The sequence below is a fragment of the Vipera berus genome, assembly GCF_964194415.1.
Source record: "Vipera berus genome assembly, chromosome: 13".
NCBI lineage: Eukaryota > Metazoa > Chordata > Lepidosauria > Squamata > Viperidae > Vipera > Vipera berus.
The window spans coordinates 2,170,483-2,198,332 of record NC_138216.1 but is presented as its reverse complement, the minus strand read 5'-3'; the positions used below and the strand labels follow the sequence as shown (position 1 = coordinate 2,198,332).

Sequence of the window (27,850 nt, the reverse complement as noted above, 5' to 3'; positions counted from 1 at the left end):
TTTAGCATACAATTATATCTATATCTACCAATGAATTGCCTAGACTCCTGATTTCCCGTGTTTGACATTAGTCTCTCCACAGAGTTATTTCTTGATTTGCTATTGCTTCGAAGCTGCCCTGAGTGGAACCTCAGATATTGTCAAGTATAAAACTGTGGCTGCTACATGCCTCTGCGTTTCAACCTGCCTTTAGATAAAGGGAGTGGGAGGTGTTACTTTCAAGTGGGTAGATGGAGAAACAAAGCTTCTTCGATTCAGCTGCAGACAAGCCTGAAGCCTTGTCAAGGACAACAGAACAGATGTGGATTTGAAACAGACGGTTCCCATAACAAAGTGAACTTGTTTATATGGACTACGTAAGAATATTGGGGTTTGGCTGGGAAAACTATTGTTTCAGTCCATGAACTGGTGTGGGAACCTCAGTTAGTTTTGCTTCAACAATAGCCATGCAGTGTATTCAATAAACTAAGATTTTTGGAAACTGAATTAATATGGAGTTTTATTTGGATTCTCGAACTGGATGTTGACATATATTGGCCAATCACGATTGGCCAAAGGTGGATGGGTGTTTCCAACTTGGTTAAAAGCAGGGTTGTCTTCCACTGCTTGTGGTGGCTGTGAGCGGATGAATGAAAGTAGGGGGATAGTAATTGAGGCCTGATATTCGTCGTGGGGGACATCAGTGAAATAAAAAAAGATTTGCCAACGGTGCAGTTTGCATGTGGCTAAATTCAGTAATAGTCTTACTAAAATTGATGCAAGGTTTAGCTGAGTCTGTTGCTTTGGAACTCCATCTGATCCCCCAGTGGTGCAGCCCTATCAAATCATACCATTGTTAGCAAATTTATTTATTTATAGAAGGGTGATTGCAGTGCAGTGTTATCCAGACACCCCACTTTCCTAGCTGTTTGTCCATTGCGACACAAGCACACGCTCGATGTTCTCCTGGTCTGCAGAGAAGGAGAGAGATTAAGAAGAGACTCACGTGATTCAGCCTGGCTTTTGAATCAATCGCATGCTAGGAACTGTACAGAAAGAGGACGCTGAAGAGGATCAAATTGGCCCTTCAGGGCTCGTAGCTTCATTTCATTTCATTCCTTTATTTCATTCCTTTATTCTGTTTATATCCCCCTGCAATCTAATCGAGTCACGGCAGTTCATTTGCTCCAGAGGAACCTAATTTGAGATCCATATTCACTCCTAAATAAAATAAAAAGGTTCCGTTTTCCTGAGTCATCCTCGGGCTCCGTCGCTGAAATACGGGTCACCGCTGACGCCTCAAAGCCTTTTCCTGCACTAAATATTTCGCTCTTGTCTCACCTGCAACTTCAGTGTCTCGTGCGGCTGGGAATCGGTGTAGGTGCTCACCTTTCTAAAAATATCAGTGGAATTTCAGGGCTCTGGAATATGCGTGGAGATGAGTTTAATCCTAGGAGTTTGGAATGGCAGCTGACATACAGGGATGGCGCTGGTGGGAGAGGCCCGTGGAGTTGACGTTCTTCAGGATTTAGACCTGATGTAAATTTGGCTTGACTTCAGAAGTTGGGGGTGCTACATCACCGGAGGTTTTTAAGAAGAGACAAGACAGCCACTTGTCTGGAATTGTGTAGGATCTTCTGCTCGAGCAGGAGGTTAAACTAGAAGACCTCCAAGGTCTCTCCCAAACTGTGTTCTGTTATCTTTATGCGTTCTGCTAAGTTGACGGAATGATCTGATATTAAGTACATTCATGAATTTGGGATGAGTTGACGGTTAAGAAAATAGTTGGGCAGATAGGAAAAATAATTGCCCAATGTTTGTTTTTCCTTCTGTCTGGCTCCAAATTTGGTATTAGCAAGTGATGAAACCAATAGTGATGTTGGTTGAGAGCAAGTCTCTATAACACCTGATTGCATTCAGACTCTTGGCTTGTGAGAGACAGCTTGAATTATGCCTGGGGTCTCCATCCACCTCCTCTCCCCCCCCACATGTCTCTTACCACCCCCGCAGTTTCTGACACCTCACTGTGGGCCGCATTGATTTTCCTTCATCCCTATAAAAGTTTGTCGTGTGGATATTACTCACTGCTCAGATCTTCACAGCTCATAAAAATCTCAGGTTATAGAAAAGACCAGAAATTTTGGGAGTTCCTGGGTGGTGGCAGACCGTGCAGCCTAAATCTCCAGTTTGGGAGAATTGAGAACCATGGAACTTAACAGGGGAAGGGGAAGTTAAATTATTGAAACCAAAGAGCACTGCGGGAGAAGAGCAGGCAAATTTGGAGGAAGGCGTTAAATGTGTCATTAGCTTAGAGTCCTTATGTTGCCACAAATGATCTAGGTACAGTCCCCTTTAATTCTGTTGACCTTTAGCAGATACGAACTTTAGTTGACTTGATTCTTGTGTGGAGGCTTGAACGATACCTCCTAAATTGCAACTTAACATATGGTCTTGATCCTTGGTGCCTGATGGGGGCCACATTATTCTGTATTCTTCCCTGGTCTCCCTTTAAGGGTCATTGGAGGAGAACCAATGCAGTAGCTGGCTGGCTTTTCTGCGGTTGGGTCTTGGATCCAGAGAACATGCAGGTTGGCCTCCAGCTTGTGTTGTTTTCCGTGCGCGCACAGACAAACACAGACGTAACTGGTATAATGGGTTTGTTAATCTTCCCCTGCAACTCCCTTCATCAAAAACTCAGAACTGTTCCAATTAAGTCCATCCACAAGCAGACCAATGCTAGGCCACAGAGCAATGGCCAGTGAGTTTACAAGGCACTTGAAAGTTTCCCAATCAAAATAAACCCTCCAGGCAAGAGTCAACCCACAGTACAAGAGGGTTCACCAGGCACAATCTCAAGGCACAATCCAAGTCAAGACACTTTGGTATCAATCCAAAGCAAGGCAAGAATCACAATGATCAGAAAACACACAGCTAGGAAATAAACACATCGCTTCTATCGGACTGCTGCGCTAAATAGCCAGCTTCTGGTGCCGCCCATCAAGAAGGGCGAGGCTTTCTCCTTCTGAGTCACCTGGCTGACCTTCTCTGCTCCTGCCTTTTTTCTGCCCTACCTGTTCTTGGATCAGGTGCAGAAGGCAGTTCCTCATCACTGGCTGGCTGCAGTTCCTCATCACTGGCTGTCCTGATGCAACTGTGCTTGAGCCAATTCCCTCTCAGACGTCTGCTCGGAGCCATTAACCAACTCCTCTCCTGACGTGCCCCAAACGGGTTCATCCTTCTCCCAGCTGACATCTGGAGAGGCATCTGGGAAAGCGTCCGGGAGAGTCATCACACCGCTTGACTTCTCTTGAAGTTGTTTGGCTGAGCTGCATCCTGCCAGCTTTTCTCCTTCCCTGCTCATCCCTCCTTGAAGGGAAGCGGGGAACTGGAATTCCGGATAGAAAGGAGTGATCAAATCACGACTGTGAAGCGAAGCGACAGGAAACGCTTCTCGAGAGTGCTCAATTAGTCTTCATTTCTTCAAGCAGTCCTGTGTTTACAGGCCAACGATGGCTGGTGAAGTGGTTCCCTACACAAAGGCAGCCCGCCTTCCTCCTCTCCTTCGCTCTTCAGAGAGGGAGGCAGAAATGAAATCCTTAAGGTCCCACGGCTGCTTCAAGGAAGATTTATTTTAAAATCAGAGGCACTTCGATTTAATTGGATCCATACGGTCCGGAGGGAACTTGATGCAGTTGGGGGTACCTGCAACCGGTCGATGAGATGGCAGGAGACAAAGCAACCTGGTCTTGAAAATTTCCAAAATTATGATACACAATAATTTATATTGCCATTGCAAGATACTCTTCTTTGGTAAATCCCGTGATATTTTCCAAAATATTATTTTAGCTGGATTCACGTCCAAGAGACAATTAACTTTCTCCTCTCTATCATACCTATCAGAGAAGGTTATAAAACCACACAGTAATATGTATCATTAGGATTTTCTCTGATATTGGATAGAAAAATACGCTTCTGGGGATTGCTTGCACTCTTCATTCTTTGTCTAGTACGAGATATTTTTATGACTTTTCTCTTGTCTATCCTACTTTTCAAATCCATGGAGATTGTTTTGCAAGGAGCTGTAGATTCCGATCCGCCTACGGTCTGAAGCACAGGTTCTTTTTAATTCCCGTAATTCAGTTTTCAATCACCGAGGACCCTGTTTGAAAGACGCTTTTCTGTAATATCTTTACGGCAGGATTGTCCAAGCTTGGACTGGGGAATTCTGGGAGTTGAAGTCCATAAGTCTTAAAGTTGCCAAGAGAACTTGAAGTTGTTCAGTGAATCCCTGAAGTTGTTAAGCTGGTAACCCAGTTGGACACCCCCGCCTGACGATGTCAGGTGATAGATTAGAATTGACAAATACATGCCATCATTCTCTGGGCTGATGTAATAGACTAGTATACAGCTGGTCCTCAAATTACAACAATTCGTTTAGTGACTGTTCAAGGTCACAAGGGCACTGGAAAAAGTGGCTTACGACTTGTTTTTCACACTTACAACCGTTGCAGCATCCCCGTGGTCACGTGATCAAAATTCAGACATTCAGATGACTGACTCATATTTATGACGGTTGCAGCGTCCCAGGCTCACGTGATCTCCTTTTGCGACCTTCTGATCAGCAAGGGGGAGGGATGCCAGGTTTCACTTGACAACCCAACCGTGTTACCAGCTTAACCACTTCCACGAGTCACTTAACGAGCGTGACAAGACAGGTTGCAAAATGGGATGAAGCTGGCTTAACAAATGTCTCTCTTAGCAGCGGAAATTGTGACCGTAAGTCGAGGACTCCCTGTAATAAGTCACTCTTTCAAGGTGACCCTTCCGGTCAATGCTTATCTTGTGTCTTTCACACACACACACACCCCGCAACAGCACAACCCAGCCTCTCTCCACCTTTGAGAATTAAAAGAGGCTGCATGGCAACCGGGCTCCTGCCTCAATCAGTATGCAGCCTATGCTGATGTGACTGTTGAAACGAAAAGCACCTTGGTTAAAAGATTAGGTTGATGAGGACTAATTACAAATTATCAGAAGCTAAAAATACTCAGCAGGGAATCAGAGGATCTTTTTTTAAAAGAAAAAAAGAAAAAAAAAGAAGGAATATAAACAGGGGAGCAAGAAATGGTAAAGATGTGCCTCTCCGCAGATTCTTCAACACAAGTGTTTATCTTGATGTATCCATCTTTGTCCTTTAAATTAAGACGTTTGCTTTTTTTTTTTTGTAAATTTTATTTTTATTCTATCAAATGGGTTACTCCTGCTAATAATTGAGAAAAGTGAGATCCACTGCATGGGGACACAGGGCATGGGAATAGAGTAGATATTTCAATTATTTCTGAAATTGGGTTTCCAATAACCAGTCCTTTAAGTCATATTTGTCCAGGAGATTACTAGACAATCAAAATCTCTTTCCCCTAAGGAAGGTGGAATTGAAATGGCGCTGAAAAACGTGGCTCAGGATTGTGTTTTACACCTAGCGTTCATTGCAGCCTCCCCGTGGCCACTTGATTAAGAAAAAAAAAGTCAAATTGCCAACTGACTCGTATTTACGATGGTCATAGTCTCCCGGGGTCACGTGATCCCCTTTTGCGACCTTCTGACAAAGCAAAGTCAATGGGGAAGCCAGATCCACTTCACAACTGTGTTACCAATTTAAATACCGGTTCACTTAACAGGTGTGGTACGAAAGGTCATAAAACGGGGGCAAAGCTCCCTTAGCAACTGTCTCGCTTAGCAACCTAAAGTTTGGGCTCAAGGGTTGGTTGTAAGTCAAGGACTACCTCTATAGCTTTGTGCTTCTTCTGTTTTTCTCGTAGTTGTTCCCCTAGCACAGAACAAAACTGTGGGAAGCAATGGGGCTTCTCCGTAACCCTTTGGCTCTTTTTTTAGCTTCTTAGATCTTGCTCAAGCTTTTATTCCATAACCTTGTTGCTTTCGATTTTCTATTTCTGTGGTTTAAAAGAAAACACACGTTTTTTTGGTCTTGCGTTGTTCTTTTCTTTTGGTTTCCACCTCGGCCATATTTTCCTTTCCTGGGATATGTTGACGGTAAACCCTTCATAATAAGAATCCTTCCTCCATTAATCGTCCATCTTAGGGAAGATTTGCTTTCTTGGCTGTCTGTCTCCAAGTCTTGTACACAGTCTAAGAGAAGGGGGGGGGGGGAGAAATAGAATAAAGGAGAAGCAGAGATGTATAAAAGCTATAATCGAAATGAATTAAAGTTTCTGGTAACTTTTAAATGGGGAATTGCCCGGCATTCCAGTTCTGCAGTAAATCAAAGAACACAATTTTCTCCCGAGTTGAATTCCATTCTGAAGGAAGACAAGTGGTCTGTTCTTTTTAGAGTTATCAAGCTGGATTTTTGGTGATCCCCAAAATGTGTTTGGTTCCAGGGACCGGTTTTGGTAGAAAATTTGTCTTCCACGGACTGTAAGGGGGGGGTGTTCATGCACGCATCATAGATCCTGTGCATGCACAGATTAAGCTTTGCTCGTCTGCTGCTTGTGCAGCCCGGTTTCCAACAGGCAGCACAGCCTAGCGGTTAGGGTCCCCTGTTCCAGACTCCATTATTCTTAGGAAGCTAGCATAGCAAGGAAAGAGTTGGCCTCAGCTTTTTGCTTATGGTTTAGATATAGAGGGATCATAGAATCTTAAGGCTGGAATGGATCTTGAAGATCTTCTAGTCCAGGCTTCTTCCAACTTGGCCCTTTTATAACTTGTGGACTTCAACTCCCAGGATTCCTCAGCCAGGCTGAGGAATTCTGGGAGTTGAAGTCCACAAGTCATAAAAGGGCCAAGTTGGAAGTCCCCTGTTCCAATCCAAGCCCTGGTCTAAGGAAGATATGGAAGATAAATTGACACCTAGCTTATGAGACTAGCGCGCAAATGCCCGTCACCTCTTTGTTTTCTGTTGTGTGCGTTTTTATTCATCCACGTCCTCCTGATTTAATCTCGGGCAAATTATACAACGTTGTTTGTATAGAAGAATATGTGCTCTCTACCTTTGATGCTAAATAATAACAGGGTTTAGTAGTAGCTACAGGCAGACTAATAAAAAAGTAAGTATCCAGTCTCCTCTTTTGAGAGGCAGAAACGGGTGATATGATAATTTCATTGGATTAGTGTCGGTTGAAATTGAAGGAAGGTTTAACCATTTTCTTGAGCTGCGTGGCAGACGCAGGGAGGAGATTTTTGAGTCATATAGAAAATTAGATAAGAATGCTAATACTACCGTCGCTTTGGGCAAGATGTTCAGTCACAAGTCTTTAGCGCATCACGCTGTGGTTGACAAAAAAGCCTTTTCTACTTAGCTTCCTTCTTCTCAGTGGGATTTATAAGTTGCTCATAATAGCTAGAATAGAATAGAATAAGAAGAGTGGGAAGGGACCTTGGAGGTCATCTAGTCCAACCCTCTGTTCAGGCAGGAAACTCTATACCATTTCAGACAAATGGTTCTCCAGTCTCTTCTTAGAAACTTCTGGTGTTGGAGCATTCACAGCTTCTGGAGGCAGGCTGTTCCACTGGTGAATTGTTCTCACTGTCAGGAAGTTTCTCCTTAGTTCCAGGTTGCTTCTCTCCTTGATTAGTTTCCATCCGTTGCTTCTTGTCCTGCCTTCAGGTACTTTGGAGAAGAGCTTGACTCCCTCTTCTTTGGGGCAGCCCCTGAGATATTGGAAGACTGCCATCATGACACTCCTAGTCCTTCTTTTCATTAAGCTAGACCTACCCAATTCCAGCAACCGTTAATCAAATGTTTTTGCCTGCAGTCCCCCGATCAGCTTTGTTGCTCTTCTCTGCACTCTTTCCAGAGTCTCAACATCTTTTTTTACATTCTGGTGACCAAAACTGGATGCCGTATTCCAAGTGTGGACTTACCAAGGCCTTGTAAAGTGGTATTAGCAAGGCTTTCTCTCCAAGCTTCTGTTCTTAGAAGGCAACAGGGATGTTGATTTGGAGGTCGTAGAATGGGTGTGGTCCATGCCGATGGACTACCCATTTTTCTTGAAGGACCTTCTTGAGGAGAAGCGATCAGGCCAATTCTTCAACCTCATCCTTGAAGACAGGACTGAGATAATGTCATTTCGGTGCAACCTGCTCTGTCTTGGCACCTGGCATGGTGGTGAAGATGTCAAACCAGACCTGGGAGTCTCAGCTGAAGTTGGCCAACAGTCACTGGTACTTCTCAAATTACAATGCTTTGTTTAGCGACCAGGGTTACAGTAGCACTCAGAGCTATTGTCAACACATGCCAGTAGCCAAAGGTCCAGATTTTGACCCAATGATTATGGGATCGTGGCCATGATTGTAATGTGAGGACCGGTGGCAAGTCACTTTTCTCAATACCATTGTAAATTTGAATGGTCGTTAAATGGATAAAGTCGAGGGCTGCCTGGAACCGTTTGTCAACCGATTGACTTATTCTGGAGAGAAACAGCTGAGGGGCCCCAAGTCGTGATCCTGGTATTGATTGGGCTTCCACTAGGAGTGCTTAGAAATTCGGGTTTTGCCCTGAAGTTCTTCTCTTCAATGTCCCACTTTATGTTCAAGATGGGCGTAGTTCTCTGAATGAAGATAACTTCTCTGTTTGGGGGAGGAAAAAAATAAAGAAGAAGAAAGAAAGAAAATAACGTTCCTGGAGGCTGCCTTTGAATAGCTTGGAAAGAGCAAAGCCGCTTTTGAGTTTGCAGAAATTCTGATAAGATCATTGTATTTCCCTCTGCAAATGCAGTGTTGGAGTCTTTGCTAATGAGTTTCTAGCTCTGTCTGACAAGTAAATTCAATTCCCCAGGTTGCAGAGGGAAAGAGAAATGAAGAGAGATTTTTTTTTCATCTTTAAAAGGCACATTCAAACCTCGGTACTGAAGGGATGGAGAAGATGCTTGCTCAGACCCTGGTTCATTGATGGAGAGGCTCCCGTCCCGGTTTCGGATAGGAAGCACCGGTGCAGCTCACCATCCTTAAAAGATCCTTTATGAATAAATATAGATCCCTTTGAGAGCTGTATGCAATGAAATTTCATTTTAATGTATGCTGATTAGTGCACATTCAAAGTGACAATAAAGTTATTATTCTATTCTATTCTATTCTGTTCTGTTCCGTTCCGTTCTACTCTACTCTACTCTACTCTACTCTACTCTACTCTACTCTACTCTACTCTACTCTACTCTACTCTACTCTACTCTACTCTACTCTACATTCCATTCTATTCCATTCCATCCCCATCATTCTATTCTACTCTACTCTACTCTACTCTACTCTACTCTACTCTACTCTACCCTACCCTACCCTACCCTACCCTACCCTACCCTGTTCTGTTCTGTTCTGTTCTGTTCTGTTCTGTTCTGTTCTGTTCTGTTCTGTTCTATTCTTCTAGGTGTCCCAGGATAATATTGTAGGATCCAGAGTCGGTCACTGGGACCAAAGCTTTAATCTTCCAAGCTTTCAGGCTTGTTCCCTGGTGATGGGCTTCAGCCCAAGCCCAAAAGCTTGGAAGATTAAGTCTTTGGTCCCGGTGACTGACTCTGATTGGATCCCACAATATTATCCTGGGACGCCTATCTTTATTCTTAAACACAACCGTGTTACTCCTTTAAATACTGCAGGGATACAGTTAACAACCGTGGCATGAAAGGTTGTAAAATGGGGCCAGGTTCACTTAACACCTTTCTCGCTTAGCAACATAAATTTTGGACTCTATGGTAGTTGTAAGTTGAGGATCACCTGTGCAATTGTCAGGGCCCGCCAGAAGAAAGATTTAGCCTGCTGGAGGAGGATATAGCCTTACCTCTTCCAGCCTTTCTCTCTCTCTTTTTTTTCCCCCCCATCCAAACCAGATTTTGCTTTCGTGGCAGGATGGAATAAAACGTTGCAGGATGGAATTAACGGCTTGGTCATGTTCTACTGCAGCGATGGAAGAACGAGCACACGATTAAAACAAAAACAAAAAACAAAAAACAGGATTGTAGTCACGCTCCGATGCGGTGCCTGTGTTCAGCCCATGGAGGGTGGTTTATATTTCCTGGATTATTCTGCGTATCTTCTTGAAATCGCCCTCTGATGAAATCCTGGCACTTCAGCCATCCCTCCAGGCTATCAGCACAGAGCAATTTTGGTCCCCAGAGGAAAGCCGTGTCCTGGCATACAAAACAGACGCCGCCGAGGAGCAAGGAGGCCCACGGCTCCTAATGATGAAGCGGGCGGCGGAGATAAGGGCATGCAAAGCGAAATGACAGCAGAATCTGCCTAAGTGAGATGCATTGGCAGTCAGACCCAATAAGGCTAAAGAGATGTAAAAGTTTGAGATCAAAGGCCTTTCCCTCTGAGCCGTTTTAATGACCTCGCAGGTCCTTCTGATGCAAAGCGAGACGGGGGGGGGGGTGTAGCGCAAATCCTCCGCCCTGCAGCCCATTTGCAAACTTCTTAAGCGGCCCATTGATCATCTCTAAGAGGCTTTGGATCGGTGGATATTGAACTAAAGGTAAATGGGAAGAGGACCAAGGCTTGGGCATTGATTGAAATGAAAGGTCAACAACATTTGAAGGCGAAGACTTGGCCTTGCAGGATCTGGCGTTGGGAAGGAAAGATCTTGAGGAACGTGCTTTTAGGAAGGAGAAGAGCCAGCAAGTTCTTATCAGCCCATTGATCATGTCTAAGAGGCTTTGGCATTGAACTAAGGTAGCAGGGAAGAGGACCACAGCTTGACCTCTGCTTGAGATAAAAGCTCAGCAACATTTGAAGGCAAAGACTTGATCTTGAAGGGCCTGGTGCTGGGGAGAAAGGATGCTGAAGAACGTGCTTTCAGAAAGGAGAAGACCCAGCATTGGACTTAAGATGCTGAGGACCATATCTTCATGGAGTCTCTGTCCACCAGCACTACCTGGAACCAGGAACTGCCTTATGGGGCACCCACCTGGCTCGGGGGCAGACCTGATCAAGGCTCTGGTGAGAACTTCAGTTCTGACTTCTTCTGCCCATTCTGGCTCTTGATCTTCTGACACTGAGGGAGACTCCTCCGTCTAGTTCACAACTCCTAAGGCGAGTGTTCCCTTAAGTGCTTGTTATTAGTGCCTCTCATCTGCTTCACGCAAAGACCTGATTTTGAAAATGGCACGTCCCTGAAGAGCTGCTGAGCTTCCAGGAGTTGGTGACCCAGTTATACAGGTTCTCTTGCAAGCTGCATGGGGTAAATGCCATCCATGTCAGACAAGCTACGCTAGCAATATTTAATTACAGGGGGAGATAGAGGGTGCCCAGTCCTCTAAGCCTAGCTGTGTAAATGTCTTTTCTCTTAACTCCATCTCATCTCTCCTCTCCTCTTTGGGTCCTTCTCAATCTATCCAGGTAGACCAGATTAGGAAAGCAACACCATATAGGTCAGGAGTTCTTTTTTTTATTAATTTTTTTAAATCCCATTTATATCCTGCCCTTCTCCAAAGACTCAGGGCGGCTTACAATCTAAAGCACAAATCAATGTGCTTAGCAATAGCCTTCATTCTATGTATATGCCTGCTTGTTAGGGCTTTTCTCCCCCCCCCCAAGCGGCATTATTACAAAGTCAGCTTAATTGCCCCCAACAATCTGGGTCCTCATTTTACCTACCTCGGAAGGATGGAAGGCTGAGTCAACCTTGAGCCTGGTGGGACTCGAACCTGCACTAATTGCAGGCAGCTGGTGTTCCTTAAGGAGGCATTAGCCCACTGCTCCACCAAGGCTCTGTAAAGCTGTAGTAACAAAACCATGTAGGTCTGAATGCGCTTCTGCCTTCTATCCCTTTATCTTCACATGAACCAAGGAGATGCTCGTCTGACAGCTTCACATTAGCTTCTTGGCCTGGGTTCAAGGCCCTTTGATCCAGTGGTTAGCTTGATGGTGTCTCTTTCATGGGGCACTTAGTGCCCTCTGAGCTTAGTTGTTTTCTTACAGATGTTTCATTACCCAACTGGGCTACATTATCACTGCTCAAAGGGAATGGGGTTTGCAGAGTGGAAGAGAAGAAGGGCAGGAGAAGAGGAGGACTGTGGGGTCCTTGGTGCTCTCTGAACCTTGGTTGCTTTGTTGCAGACATTTCACTATCCAACTAGGTAATGTCATCATTAGTGCTAGAAGGGAATTGGGTGTGCGGAATGGAGAAGAAGGAAAATGGAGGAGGAGAAGGACTGTGGGGTCCTTGGTGATCTCTGAACTTGGTTATTTTCTTGCAGATGTTTCATTACCCTACCAGGTAACATCAGTGCAAACCCCTGATTCCCTTCTAGCACTGATGACGTTTCCTAGTTGAGTAGCCAAACATCTGCAAGAAAACAAACTCAGAGGGTACCACGGACCCCACAGTTCAACCCTCAGCTACAAATATTCTCTTCTGTTACTGTCTCTTCCTCCTCCTGCCTTCCATGGTCTCTACAGAAGTCCTTTAGCTCATGAATGGGTGGTCCACCTCACAGAACTAATAGTACCCAGTGATATTGTCCAGAGTTTACTCCTTGTCCCATCAGGCTACCATGAGGCCAATTGACCGCTGAAATCTGAAACGCCCAAGTGAACGTCTGTATTTCCAGAATTGCTTCTCTCCTCCTCATCTCGGTCTGTAGCACACAGTCTGTTGATAGCGCTAGTCGGTAGCCTTCGGACATAGATTTCTTCCCTGTCTCACTTCTCTGGAAGATAACTACTTTTCCATGTGTGAAAACGCTCCACCCGCAAGCTTGCATTTTTCACAGCTTTAAAGGAGCATCTCAAAAAGCTTCTTTCTTTATGCATCCTCTAGCTTTGTCAAGCAGCTGGAAGTGCAGAAGACTTCTGTGGCCAAATTGTCCATGCGTGGGCTACAGGAGTCTCTATGAGTTGGACATCTGCAAAGATCATAATAAGCTGGGGATGGATGAGTTGCCTTGCTTGCCCAGAGGTTGCACAGACCATCTTGTTTTCCTCTGCCTGGGGTGGACCATTGTGAATCAGGAAGGGTTGGTGGGTTGGTTTTGAAAGGGAAGTGACGAATCTGTCATATTTTGAGCGATGTCACTGTTAGGCACAAAACCATTGAAATTTAGCCTTAAATATTCTTTCCGATGCAATTCCATTCCTCCTCCCCCCTAAAACCCTTCAATTTCCTTTGTTATACAAGACCAAGAAGCCTTGGCATGAGTCAGCCTTGAGCCCTTCAGCTCCAGAAGAGTCTTCTAGTCCCAACCCTGCTCAGACAGGAGACCCTATACCATTTCAGACAAATGGTTGTCCACTCTTTTTGAATCTTTCAGTGATGGAACACCCACAGCTTCTGAAGGCAAGCTTCAGTTCACTAGTTAATTGTTCTGATGTTTAGGAAATTCCTCCTTAGCTCTAGGTTGCTTCTCTCCTTGATTAGTTTCCATCCGTTGCTTCTTGTCCTGCCTTCGGGCGCTTTGGAGAAGAGGTTGACCCCATCTTCTTTGTGGCAGCTCCTTAGATATTGGAACACCACTAGTCCTTTTTTGCATTAAACTAGACGCAGTGGCTCAGTGGGTTAGGACGCTGAGCTTGTCGATCAGAAGGTCGGCAGTTTGGCGGGTCGAATCCCAAGTGCCGCGTAGCAGAGTGAGTGCCTGTTACTAGTCCCAGCTTCTGCCAACCTAGCAGTTCGAAAGCACGTAAAAATGCAAGTAGAAAAATAGGGACCACTCCGGTGGGAAGGTAACAGCGTTCCATGCACCTTTGGCATCCAGTCATGCCGGCCACATGACCACGGAGACGTCCTCAGACAAGCGCTGGCTCTTCGGCTTTGAAACGGAGATGAGCACCGGCCCCTAGAGTCGGAAACGACTAGCACGCGTGTGCGGGGGAACCTTTACCTTTACCTTTTAGACAATAAAACTATTCCTACTCAATACTTAAACCAAGCTGGCTTTGAACAAACTCTTTCAGGGTTGAAATAGTGGGTAATAGACCAACATCTTCAGGGAATCCAGACATGCAACCCTGAATTATATCCTCAAGCTTAGTTGGAAGATTTCTTTTGTGACAGTTTCCTTTCCTTGGGTGAGGCGTGGGTTTCCTACAACCAGTTAACTCTGGCCAAGTGGTGGGCTAGTTAGCTTACGTATTTGCCTAGAACAGAGTCAGACCAGTTAATTTTTCGGCCCCCGCCAGTGTTGTCTTCTGCCATTCTCTTCTCTTCTGAATGCCGTAAACCAAGCAATGCAATCATAAATACTGCAAATGAGTCATTAACGAACAGGAAAAAAAGCTGGTGCATGAATTTACTGTGACTCACCAGCCCTAATTTTCAAGTAATGGCTGGAAATAAATGATTGGATGTAATCAGATTGTTACGATAGGTATTTTTCAGGGAAGACGATGGAACAACTCCATTAAAAATAATCAACCGGGGCTCATTTAAAGAAAGATTCCCGAGGATCAAACAGCCACTTCAAAGGAACTTTTGCCGACGGAGAAAGTGTTACGCGGGTTTGATTATACAGTGAGAGATTTGGCTGCCCGTGATATTGCAACGTTTTGTATTTTGATGATGGCATTAAGCTGTTTTTCCAGGTCAGCTCACAGTTTTCCTGCGTCTTCTGCTTAATTCAAGAGCTGTCTCTTTTCATTATGGACACGTGCCTCCAGAAGTCCAAGATCAATTGCCAATTATGCCGTTTAAAATGGTGAAAAGGAAAAATACTTGTAGGGGGCAGCGGCAACTCTCTTAGAATAAATTCCGGACGACAGGTCTTATAGCCCAGAATTAGCAACTGTAGGAAGATGTTGGCCTAAATGGTTGGTCATCTATGGATTCAACCCTTCTGATGAACCCAGTAGAACTTCAAAAATAAAAAGTGTAGAGTAACAATGGATCAACTAATAAAGGATGCTATTTGTAGCTCAGGGTTGAACTCAGGATCAACTAAGTAACGTCACGTAGACTGATGTCAAGATTTCTTGAGGTCAACAATGTTTGTAGCCCAGAATTGGCAACTGGAGGAAGACGTTGACCTACATCGCTTAGTCAACTATGGATTCAACTCTTTGGATGAATCTAATTATCAGGGCCCTGGGAAAAAGTGACTTACAATTGGTCCTCCCACTTATGACCATCACAAGCACCTCCATGGTCAGGAGATCAAAATTTGGGTCCTTGGCAACCAGTGTGTATTTACGACATTGCAGCATCCTGGGGTCAAGGTGAACCCCATTTGCAACCTTCTTGGCGGGTTTCCAACAAGCAAAATCAATGGAGGAAGCTGGATTCGCTTAACGTCCATCTGATTCGTTTAACAACTGCGTTGATTTGATTAACAACCAGGCCAAAAAAAAAAAGTTGTAGAACTGGGCATGACTCACTTTCCAACTGCTTAGCAATGGAGATTCCAGTCCCAAGTTCTGGTCGTTAAGTCGAGGACTATCAGTGGCTCGTAAACCGGAGGATTTCAGGGTTGAAAATAACGCCGTGGCGGTGATCATCCAGAAATGTCGCTCAATAAACAGCAAGCAGATGGCAGCTTCTTGGGGACCACAGAACAATTTCCATCTGTTTGGTCACTTTGTTTACAGTGGTGGCCTCAGATTGATGCTCAGAGGAAGAAGAACGTAAGTTTGGGGATTTGATTTGTTCCTTTTCATATTCAAAGGAGCCTTTCATATATTTGCACTTCGCCAAAGATCCTTTTATCGTTTTGCTTCAGCCGTCTGGATGGATAGCGTGTGGCCGAAAGCAAACCTCCCCCCCCCAAAAAAACCCAAAAAACGTGACGTGTTCAAAATCGGAACTGAAAATCTGTGCTGAGATACGTTAAGATGCGTCCGGTGGAAGGTCCCATTAGTAAAGTAGACTGAAGGAAGACTCCAGAAGGAGACCACCTGGTTCCACAGCTCTCTTTGCCTGACTGGGATTGTTTTGCCGCTTTCACGTGTGGCTGGGCATGACTAAAGACAGAATCCAGGTATTTGCCTTGATAAGCTCTTACGCGTTTATTCAGCTGAATAAAGATGCCCCCGACCCCTCTAAAGAAGAGGGAACCCTGAGCACACATTGACCCTCATGTTTATAGGCTTGTTACGTTGCTTTACTTCATCATCCAGAAGCACTGGCACACTCCGCCCAGACAATCTGGCACACTCGAGATAAGATTAAAAAAGTACCGAAATAGTCGTCCGCCTACCTTGGAGGTCTTCCAAGGACGTCAAGCATTATCTTAGGGGACATTAGGTGTTTCCTGAGGAACTCTCCATGACCTTGAAGGCCTGTCGAGGTCGCTGGGTTAACTGCTCATATCTTCCATCAAGACTATTGTTGGATTCCTGTTCAACAGGATGGGTGGGCATTGAAATGCGGATCAGATCCCAACGCGAAGGGTTCACGTGGACTACTCTATTGTCTTCCGCCTCTACTACAAGAATCTTCCCCAGATTGTTCCCTTGGGAACAGGCAGATGAGATCCCATGGAACTTAGAGTAGGTCAGTCACAGCTGTCTTGTGGCCCCGCAATGACTCAAGGCTAGTTCCTTGCTTGACTCCTCCTTCCAGCCTGGCTGGCATTTCCCCAACATCTAGGGCAGAGGTCTCCCACTTTGGCAACTTCAAGACTTGTGGATTTGTGCACATGGCTGGTTGGCTGAGGAATTCTGGGAGTTGAAGTCCACAGGTCTTAAAAGTTGCCAAGGTTGGAGATCTAGGGAATGAAGCCGGAAGCAGGACTGTGTTCCCCCCTGGAGATACAGTGCAAACTTAACCACCTTTTTCATCGGTTAAGTTTGCACATGGGAGCTTGCAGTCCTGCTCACCCTGACACGTTTCTCCCAGGCACCAACCGTACCGCAACTTTGAGCCCAACTTCTGTTCAGGTATGTTCCATTCCTTAGCAACCTCTAGTGGGACGTCCTCGCCGTTTCTCCTCTGCCGTCCTGGATTTCTTTTTTTTTCTTTCTCTAAATACATACATGTTCTCCCGTGGAGCTACTGAAGCAGCCCATCAAAAGGACCCATTCATTCCCCTGCTGGGAGCTTCTTCCAGGGTCTCTCTGCAAAATAATAATAATAATAAAAACACACCCCGAATTTAACCAAACTGTGTTAGTGGCTCTTTCTTTTCTGAGCTACATTAATGAAAGAGGGAAGGCTATTGATTTAGCCCGGCTGCTGTGCGGCTTATAAATATGCATGAGGCTTTGGGGCTGTTTAACTGTGCTTTTTAATTCCCCTTGCATTGCTGACTCTTTCAGCTGCCAGCGCTTTGCTTGCATAGCAAGTGGCCGGGTGACGGCCCTGTGCTGGCAGCTGGGGAGGCTTGCAGGAGGTGTTAATCCAGAGTCCGTCTTTAAAAACAGGAAAGGACTTCGAACCTTCGAATTGGGATCGGCAACTCGGTCGCCAAGTGGGAAACCGCATGGCCAAGGCTTACGTTAAGGGCATTGGGCACTTTTGCCTTGCTGGAATGACAGGCAGTCCTCCCTTAGTGACCACATCTGGGATCGGCAACTCCGTCACTAAGTGGGAAAATGCACGGCCAAGGCTTACCTTAAGGGCATCAGGTACCTCTGCTTCGCTGGGATTACAAAGGATCCCCCCCGCTTACCAGCCACAATTGGAACAAGCAACACGGTCCTTAAGTAGAAAATCTCACGGCTGCGTGCTTCACAGTTTTCCTTCCGCCCTCCCTGCAGTGCTGCGCATCGCAAGCAAAAACTCACACTGCTGGTGGAGCACACGAACAACAATCCCAGGACCATGGGGGTGGGGCAGGGGGAGATGCCGAAACGGTCATGAATCCGAGGATTGGACACCAAGCTTCTTCTTCTTTTTAAGCGCTCCTGTAACTTCGTTCACTAAACAAGGCAGTCGGTAAGCGTGGACTGCCTGCACGTGGGTCCCCAGGAAACCGTTCTAACGTTTCAAAAAAGAAACCGTCAATCGGGGTTAGAGGTCTGGCCAGATATAAGCATATCTGGGCTTCCTTTGTCAATCCTGCTTGGATTTATCCTGGTAATGCAAAAGGAAAGCCTCGGGGGTCAGGCTGGGATCGGATTCCAGAGGTGCAGCCTGGAGCACGTTCTCCGAAGCTGCCTCTTTTTGTGTAGCCAGACCTAACATCTGTCCAGATGCTGATAGGGGTGGCGTTGCAAGAAGATCCGAGGCCTGCAAACTCCCCCCCCCCCCAATCCCGAAAGATGCCCTTTGCTGACTGGTCTTGGCGGCTCTGAGCTGCTGATCATAATAAGCTTTCAACCATTATTCCAAGAGGAGATTTGTGACGCTGGGAGTTGTCGAAGGCTGAGCTTCCGAGAGAGGCCGGGGGTGGGTGGGGGGAATTGAACAAAAAGAGAAGCTTGCCGTGGCTCTTTTCTCTTTTAAAAAAATAACAATAAATCCGCCTGTAACACCACCACAGGTGGAAATAGACGTTGTATATAGCGTGTTTAAATGGGTGTTTTGTGTGTGTCCACTTTGAGAGGAAGCAACTAAATTTCATTTTTAATCTGTGCTGTTGTGCCCACGGGGGGGGGGGGGGAATGACAATAAAGGTTATCTCTCTGTCAATGGTACTGAAAAAAAGGTGACTCGGAACTGATCCTTGCGCTTATGACCGTCGCAGCATCCCTGTGGTCACACAATCAAAATTCGGACACTTGGCAACCCGACTGTGCTTACCAAGGGGTGCAGCATCCCGTGTGTGTGTGTGTGTGTGTGTTGCAATCACTTATTGCGACCGTTCCTGCTGACAAGAAAGTCAAGGGGGATCTGGATTTGCTTAACAACCACACAATCCACTTAACGACCAGGGCAAAAAGGTCGTAAAATCAGGCACGGCTGATTTTGCTCCGTTACAAAAATTCTGGTCCTCCATCTCGGTCTTAAGCCGAGGTCTTATCTGTGCACACCTGCCTTTTGGTCTCCCTTGGTTTGGCACCTGAGCCCAACCAGAAGAACTTGGGGCGAAGACGTCCCACCTGGGCAGGATGGACTCCTCTGAAAAGCCCCGTTGCAGACTAAAATGCCTGCTGTTCCACAAGGGTAAATTTCCGGTTGCTGTGCCCTCCAAAGGAAATAAAGTCACAGACTCAGGAATTCTTCGGCCACGCCTGGCCGGCTACGTCAAAAGTTGCCATGCCAGCCTCTCCTAAAAGCGCCAGATTGGAGAAGCCCGCTCTAATGCATTTAACAAATTAGCAAAATTATCTATTCATAAGGATATGTTTTCCTGGAGGGGAGGAGCAGGAAGAAGAAGAAGAAGAAGAAGAAGAAGAAGAAGAAGAAGAAGAAGAAGAAGAAGAAGAAGAAGAAGAAGAAGAAGAAGAAGAAGAAGAAGAAGAAGAAGAAGAAGAAGAAGAAGAAGAAAATATCGCTCGGGCAGTTTGGTATATTAAACAGCAGCACTCATTAATTTGGCAATTGGTTTTGTTTTAAATCTTATGTTTTATTTAAGCCGAGGAGGCCCGCAATAACTCCTGCCTTGCATTGTTAACGCTTCCCCTTCGCTTCTCGCTAACAAGGGGTCTCCGGCAAGCTTGGTGGATTTGCACGGCGAAGATTTCTCTCGAGATCTCCTCTCGAAAATCTTCTCAGAATAAATTCCAGAAATGAGCTTCATGAAAGATGCAGAATTAAATCTGACATGAAAGGAAGACGCGCTGCTGGGAGTTGGGGTGGTTAAGTCTCTGGCCTGGAAGGGAAAAAGGGATCATGTAGGGTCAATGGGATGTTGGCGTGCGTCTTCGTGGTTCACTGTTCCCGAGCATTAGGCTTAGAATCATAGACTCCTAGGGCTGGAAAGGGACCTTGGAGCTCTTCTAGTCTGACCTCCTGCTCAAGCAGGAAACACACCCTTCCTTCCTTCCTTCCTTCCTTCCTTCCTTCCTTCCTCCCTCCCTCCCTCCCTCCCTCCCTCCCTCCCTCCCTCCCTCTCTCTCTCCCCCCCCCCAATAGGTCTTGCTGAAGAATTCTCTCCTTTGCCTTGATCAAGGAAGACAGAGCAGGACTCAAGGAAGTTGACTTTTGGGGGAGGGGGGCATAAAATTGTCCTAAGCGTCCTGCCTTTTTTTCTCCGTTTTGCTCTTCTCCCTACGCCTCTCCAGACCCTTCCCCGAATTTGCCACCTTAGGAAAGCCCATCAGCCTTTCGGGTGGCTTGACGTATCTTGACGATGATGATGATGATGCCCTGCGCATTTTGCAAAGATGCATTTCCTCAAGATTGCAGAGAGGAAAATTACAGAAGAAAAACGATCAAAGAGGACCGCTTGGTCAGGCCCGGCGTGGGTGGGTGGGTGGGTGAGTGGGTTGGTCTCCGTTCTCTTGGCGTTGCGGGAAGCCATTTCGGCATGACAGCGCGTCGCCGTTCAGAGGGCTTTTAGGGGTCCCCTGGGCTGGTTATCCCCTGTAATGAAGGGAATTGGGGGTTTGGTCAGCGTGCTTGCCTGTCGTACGCCGGGGCCCTTGGGGAACTGTTTGGAAGCGTTTCATGTAAGGTTTTCCTCTAATCACTTTAACAAGCCTTGAGCGAAGAAGTAGAAGGAAGGCACAGCCATTCCTTTCAACTGTCTTTCGGGGAGAGGGTGATTTTTTTCCCCCTTGGAAACGCTGCACGATGGGTAAAAAAAATAGGTCCTTCCGAGGACCAAAGGCTGGCACCACCAAGATAATTTCATAGCAGTTTGCAAGTCAGAATAACAGGATAACAGTGTTTGGAAGGGACCTCGGAGGTCTTCTAGTCCGACCCCCTGCTCAAGCAGGAGAGCCTGTACCGTTTCAGGCAAATGGCTGTCCAGGCTCCATGGGGGAAGGGGGCCACCGCCGAGAAGACCTTTTTCCGTGGCCCCACCAGAGCAGCATCCAGGTGGGCGTCACGGGGGAGAGGCAGTCCCGTCTATCCAAACCTCACCTACCTTCCCTAAACCTTAATGTGTATTTTAGGTTCAGTTTTCTAAATCCCAGATCTGTGGTTTCACGTTTGTAACTGCCATCCTGGAAGATGAAGCAGGAAGAGTTTGCCACCGGGGCTCTGCCTGGGGATGAAGACAGCAAGAAAAACTAATGCACCTAATAAGACAGATTTAATAAAAATCAGATACATGGCTTGTAGCTCTAGAAACACTTCACTTTCCTTGCTTGTTAGGCACAACACTGAGGAAGAAAAAAAAAAGAAGAAGAAAGAAAAGTAGCCAGGAATTTTCTGCTTGGTTTTTCTCCCCCCTTCTCCTCCCCCCCCCCATTTCTTTTGATCTGCATCTTGAAGTCTGCCGAAGTTGCTCTCTTGGACCTCTCCGTTCCCCCAGCGCCGAATAACGCATCCTTAAATGCATCCTTAAATGCAAGCCTTATGCTTGCATCTTATGCTACAAGATCCAGCCCATCCCTCCTAGTGGTCTTTGGTAGACAAGGACCCCCTTCGCCCACCCACTTTTTGACAGTTTCAGGACAGCGGCCGCTGTCGGAAGACTTTAACCTTTGCATCTTGTTGATAGCTTAAAAGATTTTTTTTAAAAAAATGCCGGGCAGGCAGACCCCTTGCTACTACTATCCGTAGCCACGTTCTTTTGTCTAACCAGGATGAGGGGCTGGAGATGCAACACTAGAGGGCACTGAACACAGCGGGGAGAGCTTTAATCTGCATGCATCTGGGGTTGCGCTGTGCCAGCTCGGGAAAGGTAGAGCTTTCATGCTTTGCCGTTTGCTTGTTAAAAGCTCCTCTGTGAAATCTAAAGCTGGATGCTAAGCAGGCCTTGCTGGCTAGGAGAGGCATCGGTGTTTACCTGGGGTTTGGCCTTTGGCTTGTTCCCCGAAGGAAGGGCCAAAATATAAACAGCGATATGTATATTTTTTGCAGCCGGTTTAATGTGGCTGGCGGTAGCCCAAGAGAGGTGTAGTTTGAGATAGATTCTTCCTTCCTGCCTTCCTGCCTTCCTGCCTTCCTTCCTTCCTTCCTTCCTTCCCTCCCTCCCTCCCTCCCTCCCTCCCTCCTTCTCTCTCTGTCTCTCTCTCTCTCTCTCTGTCTCTCTCTCTGTCTCTCTCTCTCTCTCTCTGTCTCTCTCTCTCTCTCTGTCTCTCTCTCTCTCTCTCTCTCTCTCTCTCTCTCTCTCTCGTTACTGTTTGAAGTTCAAGAAGCTCAATGGTGGTTTTCTTCAAAGGACTGTGAAAATCCTCGTAGCCTGTGGTGTTTCTAAATACCCTTCCTCGTTTCTTTTCTTTCACTTGGTTTTTCCCCTTTGAAGATTCGTGTTGTTTGCTACGAGTTGGTTTCCCAACTCATTGGCCATCCACTGAGCGTCATAGAGGTGGCAGAGGGTCGGACTAGAAGACCTCCAAGGTCCCTTCCAGTCCTACAATTCTATAATTGAGCAGGGGGTTGGACTAGAAGACCTCCAAGGTCCCTTCCAGCCCTAGGATTATCCCCATCTTATACTTCTCGAGTGTTTTAGTTAAGAGTCAAATTTGATTACGGCAGTTTTTCTCAACCTCAGCTACTTGGAGATTTGTGGACTTCCAACTCCCAGAATTCCCCAGCCGGCATGGCCAACACACACGGAGTAAACCCGGTGGAAAGTAACCCTCTCCCGGACAGGCTGGTGCACGTATTATTCCTCTTCATTTGCAGCTGGCCCTTTCCACTGGGATGGTTCAAGAGAGATGGTTTGGCTGCTGACCCGTAGCTTCTCGGCCATCCTCACCCGCTGTTTCTCCCCCCCCCCGCCCCTTCTGTGTCTTGCAGGGCTACCATGACCCCAGCCGAACCAAAATACTCCATTTCTCCATGAACCCAGCCAGCCTGGCCAAGCAACAGCGTCAAGAGGAGATGGCAAACCTGCGGGAGGAATGCGAACGCCTCCGAGAGAAGGTCAGGATTTTAGACGGTGGAGATGGCGAAGGCACCAGCACCAGCAGCTCAGGGAAGCTGGAGGGTGGTGCAAATCTCCAGTCCCACCCCGAAATTGCCGGTAGGTGCCAGGTTCTGCAATTCGATCAGTTTCCCAGTTCTCCGTGGGGCTGTTTGATCCGATGACAAAGGCAAGACTTTGCAACGTGCTATCAAAAGCCATTTTGATACCGCCATCCGCCTAATTCACCCCTTGTATTGTTTTGACAGCCATCCAAGTGAGTCTTTTTCAAGCTTTGCAAATTTGGAGACGGGTGGACCTCAACTCCCAGAATTGCCCAGCCAGCATATTCTCTCTCTCTCTTTCTTTCTTTCTTTCTTTCTTTCTTTCTTTCTTTCTTTCTTTCTTTCTTTCTTTCTTTCTTTCTTTCTTTCTTTCTTCCTTCCTTCCTTCCTTCCTTCCTTCCTTCCTTCCTTCCTTCCTTCCTTCCTTCCTTCCTTCCTTCCTCTTGCTCTCTCATTAATCCATCCAAGACTGTACTTTTCCAGTGCACTCGCCCAGTCTGTAATTGATTTGAGCAAATGTGGTGTGTTAGCACAGCTTTTCAGTTTTATTGTGCATTTTTAACCTCTTCTGCATGACCCCAGGAGCTTCTAGCTATTGGACGGTAAAAAAAAGGCAATTCATAAGCCGATCGCTAAAGTGCAGGCCGGCAATTGAGCGGCAAATGGCGTGAGTACTAGTCAAGTCAAGGGCTACTTAACCAGTGAAATGGCATGAAGAACGTTGCCATTTGTTTTAATTGATATGTAAGTTGCTCCTCAGATTTCTGAGTGGAGAAAAACATTTTTCAGCTCGGCTGCAGAGGCTGCAGCCATAGAGGTCTGGCTTTATTATGCCTAAGATATTTGTGGTAATCCAGAGCAGTTCAAAATTTAAGGTTCAGTGCATTATAATTACAGCAACAAAAAAATAATCAAGAAGACATTAAGTACAGTGATGCTGATGGGTTGGCGTAATAATTTCTTGGCCACTATTAAACCTCCTTGGATAGGACTATGCCGCATCCTGGCTAAATGGGGTTCAGACTTGCAGATTAGCTAATAAGGGTGCTGTAATGTGGGTGCCAGAGTCCATTAAATGTGACTCCACACAGCAAGGTGATCCTAAGCTCTAAATACCTTTCATAGCAGCAACTGGAGATCGTACTGCAGTTTTGGCAATGTGCCACTGAGCTTCTTGAAGCTTCTCATTTGCTTTGTAACTGTCCCCTATAAAAATGGAAGATGGGGGCGGGGGGGTGTTGAGAGGCAGTTTTGATGCCAGCCACCCCATTCTTCTGGTCTTCTTCGGTACGAAAATGGCAATTTGGGGAAGGGGATTTGCGAATGGGGCAGAGCTTCAGCAGCTTCCTTCTCTAGGTGGGCCAAGACCCTCAAGATTTTGATCCAGTGATGATCTCTTATCCAACTAGGGCAAAGTTTTTCAAACTTGGCAACTTGAAGATGGGTAGACTTCAACTCCCAGAATTCCCCGGCCAGCATCCTTGTCAAAGTTGGCTTTGTTGCATCGCCATTGTCAAGTGCCGGGAAAATCAGGAGATTCGGGCAGTTCAAATGAGTATAAAGATTTATTTCAAGCATAAGTTCTCTACAAGGACCTGGCCAAGTAACGGTCAAGGAAATGAGCAGGAGATAATGACCGTGACTCATGACGTATGATGAGTTAGGCCCCTCCCTCGGGCTTAGCCTGGTCATCTCCTACACTGATCTCTTTAGCCACGAGGCAATGAGGGAGACTTACATCTACCTTAAGACCATGGATAGTCTTTGGTTGATAGTCGTGGGGCTGTGTGCTTGTTCCCAAACCAAGAATGTCACGTTTAGTCTAGTTCTAAGACATAACTGGGGAGGGGGTATTTGTGGTTTAGTGTTAGTCTAAGCCATAAGTTGACAAGGCTGGATTCATGCAACGTGCCAAGTCAAATCCAGAAAACCACATTTGATTTTGCTGCAATCTGAAGCGCTAAGGAAGCTCCAGCGTTTTTGAGCAATTGTTCTTATTCCCTTCTCCCTTGAAAAAAAAACGCTACACATCAAATAATATTGACAATATGGGCCAATGATGGAACAGAGATGGGTTCTCTCCCTCCCTCCCCAATCTTTCTTATATAATCTTCTCCATTGTAGATGATTTTGATACGACTATATAATTACCAGGAGTGATATCATAAGTGTTTGGGTTTTGTCTTTTAATTTTATAATGGGGGCCTTTTGTTCTCCATTCTAGCATTCTGTTCTGGGAAAGGAGATTATTATTAGAGGTAATAATATTGCTGGAAGAAAGTTCAGATGGGGAATAAAATATCCCAAAGGGGTGTGTGTGTGAAAGAACAGATCCTTCTTACAGTCAACATCTCCATATTCTAATCTGCCGGGTGCAGAAGTCTTCTCTAAGGTCCGCTTTAGGAGATCCATCTCTCATAGAATTGTCCTTCAGTTTTTAGCAGGGGAAGCATTTGGACCATTACCTAAGAAAGTTGAACGAACTCTATCCCTGCCGAAAGATCCATTGGATTTTATAGAGAATGGCACGGCTCTACTAAATCTGTGAAGGGAAACTGAATCTGCCTCTTGGCTGGACCACCAGTGAGTAGCATAAGCAGTGATTATCCAGTGAGTTGGTTCCAGTTGGCCTCCATCAGTGGACCACTTATCTTTTCATCGAGGACAAAAGATCAACCAATTTTTGTTCTTCCAGGTGTGGGATTAGCCAATGGACCGTATCAAAAGATATTTTTTTTAAAAACACACACACACACACACACACACCAAAAACTGGCCTACTTATAATCAAAAGGTAGTTATTGCAATTTCAAATCTTTCTCTTTCCCCGCTCCCCCCAACATCGTCATATCTCCGTGGTCTGAAAAAGCACCACAGTGCATTTATGAAACCCCGGGCTACGCTTCTTCTAAAACGTACGTCGCCATCCCTCCAGGCATCAAAAGATGAAAGGGATCTTGAAATTCAGTCTGAACTTTTGCGGGAGAGCAGGTAATGAAAAGAAGTTCAAAACGTGAAGGAGTGCTAAAGGGACAAGAGAAGGGAGCCAGAAGGACGTAAATGCCGAGAGACGGTTGCAAAGTAGGATCGGAAGGATTCCTGAAACAAATTCAGGGTTTGGAGAGACAAAAAAGCATCCAGCAGTTAAAGAGGTAGGAGCTGCTCTACTTGATCATGTTTTAATATGTTTATATCAACACGTCTGAGAATATTCAAAGCAATTCATTGACACTTCTTGACAGAATAATAGAATAATAGGGTTGGAAGGCCCCTTGGAGGCCTTCTAGTCCAGCCCCCTACTCGAGCAAGGGACCCTCCACCATTACAGACAAATGGCTGCCCAGTCTCTTCTTAAAAGCCTCCGGTGATGAAGCACCCACAACTTTTGGAGGCAAGCTGTTCCACTGATTAATCATCCTCACTGTCAGGAAATTTCTCCTTAGTTCCAGGTTGCTTCTCTCCTTGATGACTTTCCATCCGTTGCTTCTTCTCCTGCCTTCAGGGGCTTTGGAGAATAGGTTGACTCCCCTTCTTCTTTGGGGCAGCCTCTTAGATGTTGGAATGACATAGAACAATCCGGTCCAAGTTCAGTTCTATATTTATTTGCATCCTATAGACCAGCGGTGTGAAACTCGCGACGTCACGTGACGTATCGGAGCTTTTTCCCCATTGCCGGCAATGGGGCGGGCGCAGTTTTGTTGTGACGTGTCCGGCCCATGGGCCGGCAGTTTGACACCCCTGCTATAGACAGAATCTTGCCAGATTTAATCTTTATCACTCTCTCTCTAATGGATATACCTGGGAGATTCTAGCCATCCTAATTCTCTTCCGCTGTCTCCCGTTCAACTCTGGACTGTGTTGCCTCTTGTCATACCCTCCTTAGCTTGGAATGTGTAATCCATCACAGCACACACACACCCCTTCCATGGGGACCCTCCCTCGCAATAAGGCTTAACTCCAATTTTTCAATTCGGTGTAATGTTTCCTCAAGCTTGGCAGCTTGACGATGGGTGGACTTCAGCTCCCAGCATTCCCAGATGGGTGGGGAATGCCTGGCTGGGGGGAACGCTGGGAGTTGAAGTCCGCCCATCTTCAAGTTGCCGTGCTTGAAAAACACCGGCTTCGGGGTCACAACTTTTGGAGGGGTGAAGGTTCCCATTTGCGTATTTGTCGCTTGTTCAGCCGTTGCGCGGAGGGGAAAGCACGAAAGGTTTGAGACTTTGAAAGGCAAGGCTTGTGTGTCAGTGGAATCAGAAAGGGGAAGAAAGAGCAGAGTTGGCACCGGCAGCAGGACCACGAAATATTTCTGAGCGTTTTCTTGACTCCTCCAGGATGGAGGGCAGCTTCCATTCCTGGCTCCCCGATGTGTCAGGAACCAAAAGAATGTTTGTGTTTGGAGATCACGGTGGGTTAGAAAAAGGCAAGGGGAAAAGAGATAAATGTTCTTTAGAGCTGTCATGCCAATCCTCTTGGGCTGTTGAAGATTCTTTCTTAGCCCGAGGCAGTTTTACCTTCAGGAGGAGAAAGAATAACGAGCAGTTAAGGGACCTAAAAGCCTCTCTTGTTTGTGTCCAACCAGCTGACATCAATGGAGTCCCATCTTCTAGTCTTCCCCGTTGCAGACTCTTAACTAAGAGTGACTTCAGACCATAGCAGTCTGCTGCTATATAATTCGTGTGTTTTGTCCTTCCTAAACTTGAATCTCGCTGACCTGCGAGCCTGTTAGGATGCAAGGGTAGGAGGTTCTCTCAACTTTTAGGACCTATAGCCCCTTTGGCAGATGTTCCTCAACCATTCCAGACACAATGAAGAATCTTGGGGCCTTGAATGGCTCAAGAGTTATGTCTCCCCACTGTAGGACTCTTGCCAAGACTTCCAACCTGAAACTCTTTGAGTTGACCCACCACTTCTTTTCACTTCCCAGGAAGTTATGGTGGGTCCTATGTAGACAATAGCCCTCCACTGATTTTGGTGGCAGAAACAGAAGTAACCTAAGGATGGCTATAGTATTTCCATCCAAGA

At 46.1% G+C, this 27,850-nt stretch overlaps 1 protein-coding gene across 3 annotated transcripts in view; it reads left to right on the top strand.

The window, feature by feature from the left end:
- The window catches only part of MAD1L1 (mitotic arrest deficient 1 like 1), a 188,765-nt gene that overhangs the window by 134,614 nt on the left and 26,301 nt on the right, over positions 1-27,850 (top strand). For 2 of the 3 annotated variants that reach the window (XM_081337803.1, XM_081337802.1), the window contains exon 16: positions 22,658-22,883. The exons of the other annotated variant lie outside the window; for it this stretch is intronic. In XM_081337803.1, coding sequence (XP_081193929.1) covers positions 22,658-22,883 — 226 coding nt within the window. The remainder of the gene's footprint in view (positions 1-22,657; positions 22,884-27,850) is intronic. 3 annotated transcript variants of the gene reach the window in all.